Source organism: Halyomorpha halys, unplaced genomic scaffold, assembly GCF_000696795.3.
Source record: "Halyomorpha halys isolate HHAL.00 unplaced genomic scaffold, Hhal_1.1 Scaffold604.1, whole genome shotgun sequence".
Taxonomy (NCBI): domain Eukaryota; kingdom Metazoa; phylum Arthropoda; class Insecta; order Hemiptera; family Pentatomidae; genus Halyomorpha; species Halyomorpha halys.
The window spans coordinates 57,390-72,538 of record NW_027105224.1 but is presented as its reverse complement, the minus strand read 5'-3'; the positions used below and the strand labels follow the sequence as shown (position 1 = coordinate 72,538).

The following is a 15,149-nucleotide window of genomic DNA, read 5'->3' as shown; positions in this document are numbered from 1 at the left end:
GAGCGCTCTGGAACTCACGCCCCAACGCGTACGGTCCTCGCATCCCGTGCTTCTTACGCAATAATATAACATACTTACCATCCCCATATAGTACAAGAGCCGGGGAGAAAAAAAGGTAGTTATCTCACCTCAATATTTGATTACTTTAATGAAAGCTATGTATAATTACTAGTCAAAACTGACGAAAATTAAATATTTAATTACTATTTTTGTTTAAATGAGAAAGTTTAAAAAATGACGTGTTAATAGTTGATCGTAGATAAATTTGAGGAGAAAATGTTTTGGGGGTGTGGTCGACAAAAAAAAAAGCGAAGAAAAAACAAAACTACTTTATAGTACAGTAAACTAGCTTTAATTTTAGTGATAATAGACATCTCTATATCTTAATAGACATCAAATCTATACGTGACATAGTTCCTGAGATATCGATTTCTCAAAATAAATTAACTATTAATGAGGAGAAAAAAGTCAGTTATATCATCCCAATTTTTTATTACTTTAATGAAAAGTATGTATAATTACTAGTCAAAACTGATGAGTCTGCCAAGTATATGTTAGGGGAACAAAAAATGGCGGCTTTTTAAAAACTTTAATAATTAATTTTTCATTCGTAGCTCTTTATCTTTAAAACTACCAACAACAATAGAAAATCTAACAACATTTAAAGTAGAGTAAATTTGCTAAACTGTAAGCACTAATAGAGCTATTTACTACCATTCTTACAAAGATAAACGTTATAAACTATTTTGTAGTAAATTTAACTAGCTTTACCTATGATTTCTGAAATAAAGTTATTCAAAACTGTTTTCGTTGACTTTTGACTGAAATTCTACTAAAGTACCCTAATGAAGGCCTGAAATTGAGGTCGAAACGTCGGCACAAATGAATAAGTTTTGTCATTTTTGCTGACCGCACCCCCGACCATCTTCTCAAACTTTCAACATATATTTTTTTAATCTTTTTTGAGGTTTCTATATTTTTTCACTTCATTAGCTGATTACTTCATCCTATTAACTTAATAACAGAAATTGGGAATTTTTAATAGAAAAGGTGGGTTTGATTATATATGGATAAATTTTCTTGAGGAATTTACTACTGTCGGATTTAATTAATGTGTTTAATAAGGCGATATCATACGATACCTCTTGTACGATTAAACAGATTTTTCCTTATTGTTTATTCAATATCACTTGAAAAATATCGCTTAACATTTTATTTTGTGAAGTGTTGTCTGAAGAACAGTGTCCCTCTTTGTTTGTATTATGCTTTGATAATTAATGGTTTAAGATTGATATTTTGATTCCTTATCACTCATTTCGCTCCCCCGGGTGCTTTTCCACTCCTGCCTGTCTTCTCACTTGTAAATTTGCCGACGGGTAATTTACTGATGGCAACTTGTATCTGACAGGTGTGAAGGTAAATACAAAGAAGAAGAAAAAAAAAGAAATCATTAATTTTAGGTGTTTTACATATTTCAGGCACCCGATCGTCAAAACTTTCACAATGTTAAAATGTTTGTTAATTATAATGTTTTACCTTAAAAAAAGGAGTCACATACTATTATTTAATACAACATTATTCTTTTAAAAATAAAAATTTCCTAAATATTCTCTCAAAAATCTACGAAGTCAGTCTTAAATAATCCTGAGATGTAAGAAACGTTCATTCACAATAAATGTAAGTTATTATTACCGAGTGCCTGATTTCTTCTTTCTAATTTTAAAACAATATTTTATTCTATTTATTAGGTGTTCAATATATGTTAATGTATATATATATTGTAATTATTTATTATGTTACTGTAGTCGTGAGCTAGGGAGCTCTCTGGGGTGCCCTTAATTGGGAAAAATGTTAGCGGTGAAGCGTGATTCAGACCAAAACAATACCTCGCACCACCGTTGGTCTAGTGACAGTATTTCCTGACAAAATACTGCGCCCCTGACTCTCAATTTCATGTGTTGTAGTGGTTCAAATTTTTTTTACATATATATATATCAATTTTATTTTCACATATCTTGATTCAAATACACAATTTTGACAGTATGGTAAACAAATTATACATCTAATTGTTTCTTCAGTAATTAATTATTACTTTTTAATTTATATTTTTTTTTGTTGGACATTCCATATTTAAATAAGTATTGTAATTGGAGATGTCAGAAAATGATTGATTTTTTTGTTTTCAGCTCATTCAAATTCCTGATAATGATTGGCGTATTATTGAAATTTGATTTTCATATTATTAAATATAAATATTTACTCAAACCTCATCAAGAATTGGGAATTTAAAACCACGTCATTCTGCGTTAGTGCGTTTTTTGTTTTTAACGTCTCAAATTGGCTGCGATGATACCATTAGGATGTTGAAAATTCTTGATTTGTTGCGTTATATGTTTTTTTTGTATACCTGAAATTCCTTAAATGTTTGTTATAGGTTTGCTTATAATGCATAATTACAAGTAAACCTACAATCAATAAAGTTTCCTAGAGTCAGACTTGTGATTCTGGAATGCATCCAATTTGGATATACCTGATGACACTGTTTGTAAAAGCAAGCTTTGGCTGGTTATTAACTTTTCATCATTACCTGTGATTTTGATGAAATTTCGGAACTGTGAAAACATTATTTCGCAGCATTTCCATAATAGTAGGTCCGAATCCTGGTTTTGGTTTATGGAGATTAAGACACCATTGAATCCTGAACTGATGTATCTTTTCCCTTCCAATATCATCAGTATCGTTGTCATCACCGATAGTAATTTATACATTCTTTTTAATCCTTCTAACCCGTCATAATCTAACAACTAAACAGTAAGGAAGGTGAATTGAAATTCAAATGGCTTAATAATGGCGTTTAAAGGGAAAAAAGCAAAATAAATTGAAAAGATTCTTCGGGGTCTAGTCCAGCAGGAAACTTATCTTTATCCACTCTCGATTAAAATTTGCCCATAAACCTTGATTTCCTGGACAAACTTTCTCAGGAAATGCATACTTTAGCCTTTTTTACCTTACTTTTAACGCGTAAGACGTTAAAATCTCAAGGATAGATCGTAACACAAAAAAAAAATTGAAATCTTGCCTTCCTGTACCTTCCCTTTTAACCCGTGATTAAGAGTTTCTTTTATCCCACCTTGAAAACACTTATTTTGACTATAGCAGTCTTTGAACAAATTACTTTTATTGAGCTATATTTTATAGTTAGTATTTATTGCTCATTTATAATTCTCAAAATCGAAAACAGATTTGAATATTAGCTGAGTTAGTGGACTTATTAAGTTAGACATTTTCACTTCAGTGGGTTTATTTTCTTTATTAATTTTTTTCCTTCCTCGCCATTTCTGGCATACGGGGTTCGGCAGTAATGGTGTAGAGCGCTAAGGTTACGCATGTCACTGCTGCTAATAATTATAAATTTTATTTAATTACTGCGATACTATTTATTTTATATATTTATTGGGGTACATTTTTATTTGAACCGTGGTGCAGCCCAGAGCTCGGGTGGGTTTATTTAACCCATATTTTGCATGGCTTGCTTCCAGATCACCCTATTCATGGCCCATTCCTCTCCTAGGCCCTGTCTCTTCGAGGATTCCTCCATTCCATTGTCCCTTGTCTTTTAAATCTACTTCGTCCTCTTCTGCCATCTATTTTCTACAAGTGTACCTCCTACTTAGTAATCTTCTTTATCGCATTTTTATTAAATAACCCTACCTCTTCAAGCATTTTTCCCAGTCTCTTTCTGAATCTTTATTTCTACGTTTATATTTCCTCTTACCATTCCATTTCTTACTTCATCCATTCTGCATATTCCTGCTACTCATCGCCAATATTCCATAGCCAGAAGTGTCTTCCTTTGGTCACATTTTATGGTCCAGGTTTCTGCATACATGCATACGGCATACATCATATGCAAAGTATTATACTTTTGTGTATATTTCCCTTGCTTTTGGAAACAATGTTTTTACACCATATCAAAGACCGATATGCCCCAGTCAGACGGCGTTCACTTGCCGGAGTTGTGCACTAGAGATTTCTTCGGACTCAGACTGTTTTTTTAAAATTCTTTTTATAACTTTGTCTGTCTAAAATATTATATTATGTTTATTACTATTTTATAATTATGTTTGTTGTTTGAATTTTTTAAAAATAGTTTGCTTTTGTTTCAAAATAAATTTTTTAATACTTTTTTTGTTATGATTAGATAAATCTTATCTAAATCAAAATTTTATATTTAAAAAAATACGTCCAAGAGCTCTAAATAAGAAATGGCCATCGCTGTTAAAATCGAATTTTTTTCTTTAGAATTTTAAATTCTTCAGAAGAATTTTTGCACAGGCATTAATTTTTTTTATGATCATAATCCTAATTAGATTATTGTAATATTTAATCAAACCTTATGGTCCATTAATGCATAGTGACGTTCCTACCATATTTTGTTGTGAATGTAAGAGTGGCATTGAATAAATGGCTTTAACAATTATAGCATACATTTAATATTAAATTAATATTAAATGTATGCTCTAATATATATTTTAAATTATATAACCGATTGCTCCTTATATAATTTTATATATATATTTTTTAGGTGGCTGGATGGTTTCCCAGTCCCATAAATAATGTCTGTTGAACGTATACTAACTTATTTTTCGAATCGTTGGTACTGTGAGAGTGCGGGTAAGAGAAATAGCTATAAATCCATTTGGAATATAAAGCCGCCTCCTCTACTATATTCGGCACTTGGGGCTTCCTTCCTGTAGGGGTGTTCGCACGTTATCTGCTTGGAGTGCACCGCGGTAGAACGGCGAAGTGCAACCCAACCATTCGACGGTCGTAGGTAATAAAATAAAAGATCATAAAATCCTGAGCATTTTATAATTTTTAAAATCCCATGTTGTTTGTTGACCTCCAAAAGGTTATGAATAAACTCTTATCTTGTAATCATAATTATATTTCATCATAATACATTATTTATCATACAATTAACAAACCCATATATTTAATTTACTTGAATATTATGTTAAACATCCAAACGTACAGTGTATAAACAAGGAAAAAAACGACAATTTATTTATTAATGAAACAGAAGAAATAGTTGATTAACAAATAATTTAGCACATCTTCTTGTCCCCTTATTTCAGACTTAATACATTTAAATATTACCTAAAAGATAAAACTAACTGTTCATACATAAATAAATACTTTTGGAAGAATACAATTTTTATTATTTTCTTAATGAAATATTGTCTATACTTTATTAATTCCTATTATCGTTATCAATCTTATCTTTTTTTTTACAACCAACTAAATTGATGTCAACAGCTACAAAAATTTATATACAATATATATACAACATGGGTTCTTTTACATTTATTTACAATAAGTGTATTTCGAGGATTTTTTTTTTATATGACTACATTTGTAGAATATGGTTATTTTTTAATTTAATTTTTTTTTTTATTCTATGAATAATGATGCTATTCCTAGTCATGTTAAGATTATAATATATCACATTTAATACTTCAAGAGGCTGTTTAGAGTTTTGGAATAGAATCAAAATTAAAAAAGTGGTAAATAAATATCCTATTGATATTACAGTTTTGGGATTTAGCCGGTTGGTGTTCGGCTATTTTTTGTGTTTAGTGTTTCAATTAAGAAAAGTTACGATTGGAGAAGATGAACAACCAAAGTGTTCCAATGATGATACCAAGAGAAACCGTAAGGCTGGTGGAAGATGCAGCAGACAGCCCCAAGGCAGATCTCGGGTGAATGGTTAACTTGGCTGAGGTATCCACTTTGTCACTGTTAACAGAAAAATGTTCACGTTACATTCATAATTAGTTATTTATTAATAACTAATTATTAATTATTAATTAATTAATTTTAGCTTTAGTATATTAGGCAAACTTACCCAACGTTGTACAGTGCGTTCTGGGACGGAGTGTGAACGTAGAGGGTTCCCGGTATTTTGTCGAACTGGCTCTTCAAATCCACTGATTCCTCGATATCATTAAAATTGATTATAACGTAGTATTCGTGGTTGCCATTTTTCCTAAACAATCATTTAAAGTAAGACTTTAGAATAAATTTTGGAAACAAAGAAATGAATCTGTATACATATATTTTTAATTTTAATAAATACAAGGATACTATCATTTGAGGGGAACAACTACTGTTTACATTTTGTCAAAATTTAAATTTCAGTGGTATCTTATGTCTTATATTTTATACATGAATAGTATTATCGAATAGTTATATCGATTCTAGCTATCTCATGTTATATTTAAAGTAATCTTATTATTATTATTTTTTCCATTTCATCAAGAAGAATTTTATTTTTCATCAAACGGGTTGATCGGTAATTGTTTTAGGAATGAAAGATTAATGTTGAAAGGGGTTTAAAGACTGTACCACCATAATTAATGGTTTTTAAATTATTAAATTTTGAAATTTTATTATGCAATAAAAGTATTCATGCACTCATTATTCTCCGATTAAATTTTAGTGACTAAAATCATTTTTCCGTAGGCTCTTCATATTTAATTTTTATTTTATTTTTTCATATATCACTAAGTGTTTTTGTCAAATTCAGTATTATATTTATATGATAAAACAAAGCATAAACTGGAACTTTGTATTTTGGGTGATATTTTTTAGAACAAATAATGAATATTGAATTGTGGGCTGGAATAACGTTACTCGTTACTTATTTTTATTTCATTACGTATGTTAAAATAGTACTTATAATAAACAATAACTATAATATAATATAATTATATGTTTTCAAGGTGCTGAACATGCTGAAATCTACATAGTTCATTCATCAAAATAATAAAGTAGGTCATATAATGGAGCTAGCAGCTGCCAGAAAAAGTGAAGCCAAAAAGACGGACCTTATAAGCGTGGCCTAGGAGCAGAAGCCAATCCCCACATGCCTTATATTTCCGATAAGATTACAATGGCAGACATTTCCGTTAATCGTAATACATACCTGAGCTTAAGGGCATGGCCATCAACCCACTTTTATGCTTCACTTTTAATGTGAAGAAGAAGATTATGCCACCCCTCTGGATTATAAAGGGGATTAATATTTTTTTTTAGTTACATTACAAAATTTTCATAATTAAATATAGTCGAACTATTTTTCATTTGTTTCGGCAATCGGGCTAGCCAAAATTTATATCAAGTAGATTATCGTAATTCATTTTATCCACAGTTATCATTTCTAAGTTACAAAGGCCATTATTATACGCCTCTAAATAATGTTTGTTGATGAAAAAAGACGTTAAATTTCATTATGAATTCTAATTAGTAAAAAGGTTATGAAATTTAAAATTGATTGCTGCACAAAATATATTTCCTCACCTTTTAAATGCGAAAACCCAGTCCCCGAATGTTGCCGTTACAAGATCCTTGGATCCTATGAAATTCTTCCTTACTTCGACAAGTCGTTTGTATTTATTTAAATGACTGTTCTCGGTTTTTAATTCGTCCTCAACGTTGATCTTGTAGTAGTTGGGATTCACTGGCAGCCAAGTCGTTGATGCATTAGAAAAACCTAAACAGAAAAAAAAACCGTCAAATTGTTTATAAAATTCAAAATAACATTATTCACAATGTTATTTTGAATTTTATAAACAATTTAATTTGTAAACTCAAAATTAAATCAATATAAAGCGAGTTAATAAAATTAATTTAACAAGGAACCCAAGATAATAGTAATCATGATTGTTGAGAATTTGTTATTTTAAGATTAAGTGAAATGAAAAAATAATTTTATTCAGGGACATAAGAATAAATACATTGTTCATACGTTAAGATTTTTGTCTGGCAAGCATTTACAAGTTTCCAGTAAGTAAAATGAAATTACATGATGAGGACTGGAGAATGGAGATGGGAAGAGAATTCCTGAAGGAGGTTGCACCTATGACGAAGGATTCTATAGGAGGGCATATATAAATCAATCAGATGGGATCTGGTGTTTAATGAGTGGATGAATGAACGAAGATTGAGGAGATCAAGTATATAGGTAGGTTTTTTGATTTTAAGAACTAGGAATAGTAAAACTCCTCGGAGGTATTGCCTTTGGGAGATTGGTAGTACCACTTCAACTCGGAGAGCGCCTTGGAAACCCAAAGATAAATCTTTCAAAGCAATTCATGAGTCACTTCAATCTTAACTCTAGTTCTGCAGACAGTCCTCCATAGACCAAGAAACCGTAGTCGAAGTGGGAGAAGACGAGAGAGGATACTAGGATCTGACGGGTGTTCTGAGAAGTGGAATAATGTTTCTATATATTCTATCTAAATATTTCTATAATTATTAATATTTAGTAAATGACAGGTTCCATTGTCAGATGATGCCTTATGGAATGATTTCGAAGACGAAAAATAAACGATGTTACTGTTTATTAATTGAATTATAAAAAAGAAAATGATCCGTTTCGAACGGTTCTATTCCATCTTATTGATTTTGAGTCTTAAGAACTATAAATAATCTTTTTTTGCATCAAATAAATTAGATATATTATTATAAAATTGTTCATTTATTTAGAATATATCGCGAATTCTCAAATTTAAAATAATAAGAAATGGCATTACTTTGATAAAAATAGTTATTTTTTAAAATTTTCAAATCCTGACAAAATCTTATTTAGAAAAATGAAAATTACCTGCATTTTTCTTGTTTGACCATTGCATTGGCGTCCTCTCTGGGTCCCTACCAGTATCGTCTACCAGCCTGCTTGGCCTGACGTAGGTGTCCAACATCCCGATCTCCTCGCCGTAGTAGGTGACTGAGGCTCCTGGAAGCATGAGGATCATCATGTTGAAGCCGTCTACCAGCTCCGGGCCTAGCTTGCTACCGATCCTCGAGTTGTCGTGGTTACCGACCTGCCATTATATTTAATCAATCAATATCCTCAACCAAATACGTCAAAAATATAAAATTTTTCAATTAAGAACCTACCACCCAGTTAGGCCAAGTTTCATTGGGAAGAATTGCCATGTAAGCGTCAATTATGCTTTTGAGTTCTGTGGCATTGTTATCTTTATGGAATTTTTGTATGACCTCGAAATTGAATGCAGAAGAGTGTGGCATATTATATTTGACTGTCTGTTCTAGTGTTGCGTAGGCTTCGAGGAAGAAGTACCTAGAATTCAACATTTCGTATTAATCGTGAGACAACATTCAGATAAAAAAAAATGTAGTTTGTCCAATATTGATTGAATCTTAAACCATTGATGTTAAATCCTAATAAACAAATATATTTAAAACCAGTCTTTAAAAATTAAAAAATAAATATACTGGTAAAATAAGCAAAATGTATGGTTTGCATGAAATAAACATCTAAATTTACCTACATATGATTCATTAATATCTACAATTTGGGGGCCTACTTGTTTTTTCTTTAGGTCTTTCTAGTATTTTTGAAAGTTTATCATAAAATACCCCCCTCCATCCCCGTCCCCCCAAAAAAATCCCTTCATAGAACATTTTTGAATAGAAAGTTTCAAGCAATTACAACGTTAGAATGTAATAGTAAAATGATACATTTGCTGGAGAAATTCCTAAGCAGCATATTTTTGTTTGGTTTTACTAAAAAAAAAATTATTACGTTCATTACAAACATTAAAAAATAAAACAAAATTATCATATGCCCAAATGAGTGCCATATTTAATATCAATTTAAAGTTTTGATTAATTTGATTAATGACTTTAAAAAAATAACGCACATTAAAAAAAAAAAGTGAACTATTATTTTTAAAAATTATATTTGTGGATGAATTAGTCAAAAATCATTAAATACTCCAAGTTCATTAATACGAAAAAAAAATTAATTCAAAAAGTTGCGGAAGATGGATTCGAATTAACTAAATCCTCGCCTGATAATTAAACATACATATATACATACATCTTCCATAAAAAAAAATACTATATATATTTCCACCATACAGTCACGTTTCTCAATATATCTCTTATAATCCTCGAAGGTATAGTTCGATGGGATGGTGTTTTATACCATAGTCTTTCTAGCAGTCATTTTTACTTCACCTCTTTTATAAATTTTCAGTCTCTTTTTACTATGATAACATTCATTAATAAATTGAACTTACTTTGGATTTTCGGTCCCGTCATACTGTTTAAGAAAGTCATCGAACTCCCTCATTACTTCATACGTTTCTGGTAGATTCTCTGTGTAATTATGTATCAAACAGTCAGCTTCTAACGGTAAATGGCAATTTGGTTTTCGCTCTTCGTCTCGGAATTCAGCGTCTTCAACATAGTAGGGGATGGCATCCACACGGAATCCATCCAGTCCTTTATCGAACCAAAATTTCATAACTTGCTGGAACAAAAAAACACATTTTTAGTATTGACGTCAGTCTATAAACCGATAAACTATACAGTCTATAAACATTGTGGGGGAGGAGTTGTACCAGACACGTTGCCTTTAAAGCAAATAAAATAACATACACTTAATATCAGCTTTTTCAATATCATGTTTATAAGGAGTCAATTCAATTACAATTATTCCAAAACAAAGTTCTAATAATCGGAGTGGATGATCCTTGGTTCTTTAAGAAATTGTCAATTACATCGCGAACTACAATAGGAATTGAATTGACAAAACAAAATTCCACTTACAGTTTCCAGTCGAAGGTGCACGTAAGAACCCAAAAGAAGAAAAAAGTCAGTTATTTAACCCCAATTTTTTATTACATCATTGGAAAATGTGTTTAATTACTAGACAAACTTTATGTGTCTGCAATATATAGTTAGGGGAAATAAAAAATGGCGACTTTACCAAAACGTTAAAAAAAACTAATTTTTCATTCGGAGCTCTATAACTTAAAAAGTAGGAACAACACAAGAAAACCTAAGAGAACGTCATTTAAAGAAGTGTAAATTTGCTAAAATATGAGCCCTAATAGAGTTATTTACTACCACTCTTACTAAGATAAACGTTATAAACTATTTTGTAGTAAATTTAACTAGCTTTAATTTGAGTCCTGATAGAAAAATTGGGTTGAAATAATTGGCTTTTTTTCTCTATGGCTCTTTTACTCATCACCCATGTTTTGGCTTAGAAGTATGCTTTAGGTTTTTAACCGATTTCATCATCACCGTTCGAATATATCTCCATAATTTTAGTAATAAATACTTCCATAATTGTTTATTCAAAATATTTAAAACATTCAGTATAGACAAATGTTGGGCATTTCTGGAGTAAGACAGGAGGGGCATTTAAGCCTGGACAAGTTCATTCCAAAGAGGTTTTTCCTAAGAATATTTAGATAGATGAAGTACACAAAAAACAGAAAGAAAGTTTAAAGGAGTTTCTAGGAAATGCTTAAAAATCTGTGGTAGTTCTCTTTAACCACTAGAAGATGTAATAAAGTAGAATTACCACTCAACCTCATCACCTCTTTACATAGACAAGTAATTTGTAGGTATGTGTAGCTTAATTAAATGCATCCTTACCTGCATTTCATTCACGACTTGTTTGTTTCTGTAATTAAGATCAGGTTGATAGGATCCAAATTGGTGAAGATAAAACTGCTTTCTGACGTCATCGTAAGTCCACGCGGATCCTCCGAATATACTCATCTGAAAAAAATATGTTCATTTTAAGTGGCAGTGTTAAAAGTACATAATGAGAAAACAAATCGTTCATTTCAGTTAATAATGTGTTTTCAATTATTTCAATATTTGGCCTTTTTTGAATATCACTTATTTATAATAAATACTTTGTGACTCTAACATGTCCGAGTAATTAAAATTTCATGGTTTTGCTTTATCTTGGTTGCGATTAGGCTATATCCATAAAGATATTTTTATCTACTTAAGAAAAATGAATTCCAATAAAGATATTTTCGTGTTTAACGTCTTTTTACCTTATGTTATTTCTGACAAAAAAAACCTTGAATATTTTTATTAGACGAATATTTATTGAAATTTTTTCCTGTTCGGAGTTCCATAGGCGGTAAGAGATGGAATTGTCTGGTAAAAGAGTTTCAAAAAACTTTAAAAGTTGCATAGCATTGGCTCACTTTCATCTTAATTATATAAAAAATAAATAATAAAAAATTTTAATTTTATTGTTTTAGGTCAAAAATTTATACATCGCCGCTTATCGATTCCAGTCAACTCCGCCGAAAGCATTCAGCTAATAAATTATTAAAAGGACTACTCAATTCCATATATCATTTTGAAAACTCCATTTGCCACTGCTATTCTCAATACCTCGAATTTTTTAGGTTCAGCAGAAATAGAAAAGTACTGTTTTTTTTTTTAATAACAGTAATATGAAAAGATGATAAAGGTAACCTCTTTATAACTACGAGTATAACAGTCTTATTCGGCAGCTATGTAACCACATAAAAAATATTTATTCATTTAATATATCAATACTTGTGAAATTAAATCTTCCTTTTTATTATTTTTATTTCTTATTCATTTCCCATAAATGATAAATTATATTAGATTTTTCTAGTTTCATAGTTTATCCACATCTATATTATTATATTTTGTCCTAATTTTTCTTGGAGAGATATCTTGGTTAAACTGCCTACACTAAACTACGAACTGTTCCTTTTTACTGGCATGCAAACAAATTTATATAAAATATTGGCAATAAATATAAAGAATTTATTTCACAAGTATTAATAATATATTAAGTAAATACTCATCCATTAAAAAATAAAATTAGTTTGGTGGTATCAACTTTACTAAGACTCGAACATTGGTATACTGGAACCTAGGACAGATTTATGTTTATGGAAGACCATAGGAAGGTAAGAACCTTCTCCTGTTTGTGCCACAAGGTTTCAAGAATAGTCTTAACTCCCATACCCGGTGTACTAGGCCGTATATATTTAAGTAACACCAAAAAAGACTAAATACGAAGTTGGAATGTGATCTATACATGTTATATATAAGACCTAGGCTCACTGCAATGGTGTATGAATAACTGTACTTACCCAATTGCTAGGTGGTAGAGGTTTCGAACCATCCCAACCTTTGGGGTCTTTCCAGACATAATAATCGTCTTTGCCGTCAACCTTGTACCTGGAGGCATTGAACCAAGGATGCTCATCACTGGTGTGATTAGGCACTAGGTCCAAAAATATCTTCATTCCTGTAAGGAGGAAAGAGCATACGGTAGGATAGTAAAAAATTACACAAGTACATATCAAGTTAGCTAAGTATTAATCCTACCAAACTTATGAATCTCTTTTATGAGAGCCTCCACATCGGCAACAGTACCATAGAGAGGGTTTACTTGACGGTAGTCAGATATGTCGTAACCCATGTCCTTCCAAGGGGAAGCGTATATAGGAGAGAGCCATATAGTTCCTATGCCGATGTCGTGGAGATATTGTACATGCTGTATGATTCCTGAAAAATATGAATTCAATATGTTATACTGAATGATGAATCAGAGTATATTAAGAATAAGGCTAGCAAGAGCCAAACCTTTAAGACTTTTGCGTTCATTGTTATATTATTTTCATGGTTTGCTAAATGTTAGTAATAATAAAAAAATTAATATTTTTAAATGGAAAAAAGGATTCTCTACTAATAATTAACGATAGTAGGTAAAGTTTCTATTTTGCTTCCTCATTTCTGAATGTAGAGAAACTGTATTCGGCAAGAATTTAAAAAAAAAATATGACTTAAGAATTGAAATTTTTCACCCCAAGAACGAATCAGGGTCTTTCCTTATGCATGCGTAAACGTATTTTTCTCAGCGCAACTATTTTTCAAAACAATTAGGCCTAAATTTGGAAGAAGGCTAGTCAATGTTGGATTAAACCAGAGTAAATTTTAGCAAAATTCACACACTACTTTCCTAATAGCCATTATTCTTGGCACAGCTATATTTCGAATACGGCCACATTTCGAAGACGATTTCGCTCTATGTACTAGAAACGTTGGGTATAAGTGGAGCCGTGATTTAGTAAAAAATTTATGAAATTTTGTCGACTACTTCCGCTTATCCATGTAAAAATCTAATTTCCAGAACACGCTTATGTATCAACAATGTTCTTTATATTTTATTCTGTATAGATACATTATCAACCTTCAAATACAAGGATTTAGACGGCCTATAGAATTATAAAGGAAGAAAAGGGTAATTTCCAGAAAATATGAACATTGAAAAAAGAAAATGAGGCGAAACAAAATAAAAAAATTAAATAGAAATAGTGAGAAAGCTATATATTGTTATATTAAATAAGTATCAATTTTCTTGGTAGACTTTTATACAGCATCAGATTATAAAGTCTAAGTTCGTTGACTACATCTTACTAGGTTCATTTTCTTAACATTTTGATAATCTTAGTTCTAAATCGTACGCGTGATTGGAGATAGACGATTAAACTTCGATTCAAATACTACTCGTAAATCTAAATTATTTTAAACATATTGGAAGAAGATAGCTGCCGTATGAAGTAGATGTAGGAACATAGTCCGGGTAATGAAGCTATCAAAGTAGTAGAAGAAAACTATGTAATGTTAACCAATGTTTCGCCCAAATTTGCAGGGCTTCGTCAGGATTAAATTAGAAAACAAGATACAAAAAAAATTAGAATTAACAGAACATTAAAAATAAATAACACTTCAAAACAATTGTTAAGTTTATAAAGTATATAGAAAAACTAAACATATTAATAATAACTTATTATTTTATCATTATGTCATTTTATTTATTTATTTTTCATGCAGATAGTTTGATTATTATGTCCATCTTGTCTATTCTTTTGTTATTATATATTTTAAGAGAGTTTTTTTTTTTGTTTTTTTTATTTATTTATGAGGTCATTCATAACTATTACCTATTGCCCACAAATGTATGGCAGGTTGTAATATCTATCAATAAATAAATCTATCAATAAAAAAAATAAATAAATAATAACAATATGAGGAAATATAAATTTTGGTAGGCTGTTGTTAATCAATATAACCAGGTGTGATATAGGAGAGTCCAATATAGATCTAGACACATAAATTATACATATAATATAATACTCATTAAAACTAGTTTTAAATATGCTCGAGAGCTAGATGTATAAGGTACAACAGATAAGTATATATATGATGTGAGATACCTTATATATATGTGTGTGTATAAAAGAATTTAGATTTAC

At 30.4% G+C, this 15,149-nt stretch overlaps 1 protein-coding gene across 1 annotated transcript in view; it reads right to left on the bottom strand.

Moving 5' to 3' along the window:
• Positions 1-5,041: 5,041 nt before the first annotated feature.
• The window catches only part of LOC106684709 (alpha-glucosidase), a 16,312-nt gene continuing 6,204 nt past the window's right edge, over positions 5,042-15,149 (bottom strand). The window contains exons 2-10 of the mRNA XM_014426940.3: positions 13,219-13,398; positions 12,981-13,138; positions 11,482-11,607; positions 10,113-10,345; positions 8,965-9,148; positions 8,669-8,888; positions 7,363-7,555; positions 5,909-6,049; positions 5,042-5,799 (exon numbers count right to left, since the gene is read on the bottom strand). Coding sequence (XP_014282426.1) covers positions 5,649-5,799; positions 5,909-6,049; positions 7,363-7,555; positions 8,669-8,888; positions 8,965-9,148; positions 10,113-10,345; positions 11,482-11,607; positions 12,981-13,138; positions 13,219-13,398 — 1,586 coding nt within the window. The 3' untranslated portion in view covers positions 5,042-5,648. The remainder of the gene's footprint in view (positions 5,800-5,908; positions 6,050-7,362; positions 7,556-8,668; positions 8,889-8,964; positions 9,149-10,112; positions 10,346-11,481; positions 11,608-12,980; positions 13,139-13,218; positions 13,399-15,149) is intronic.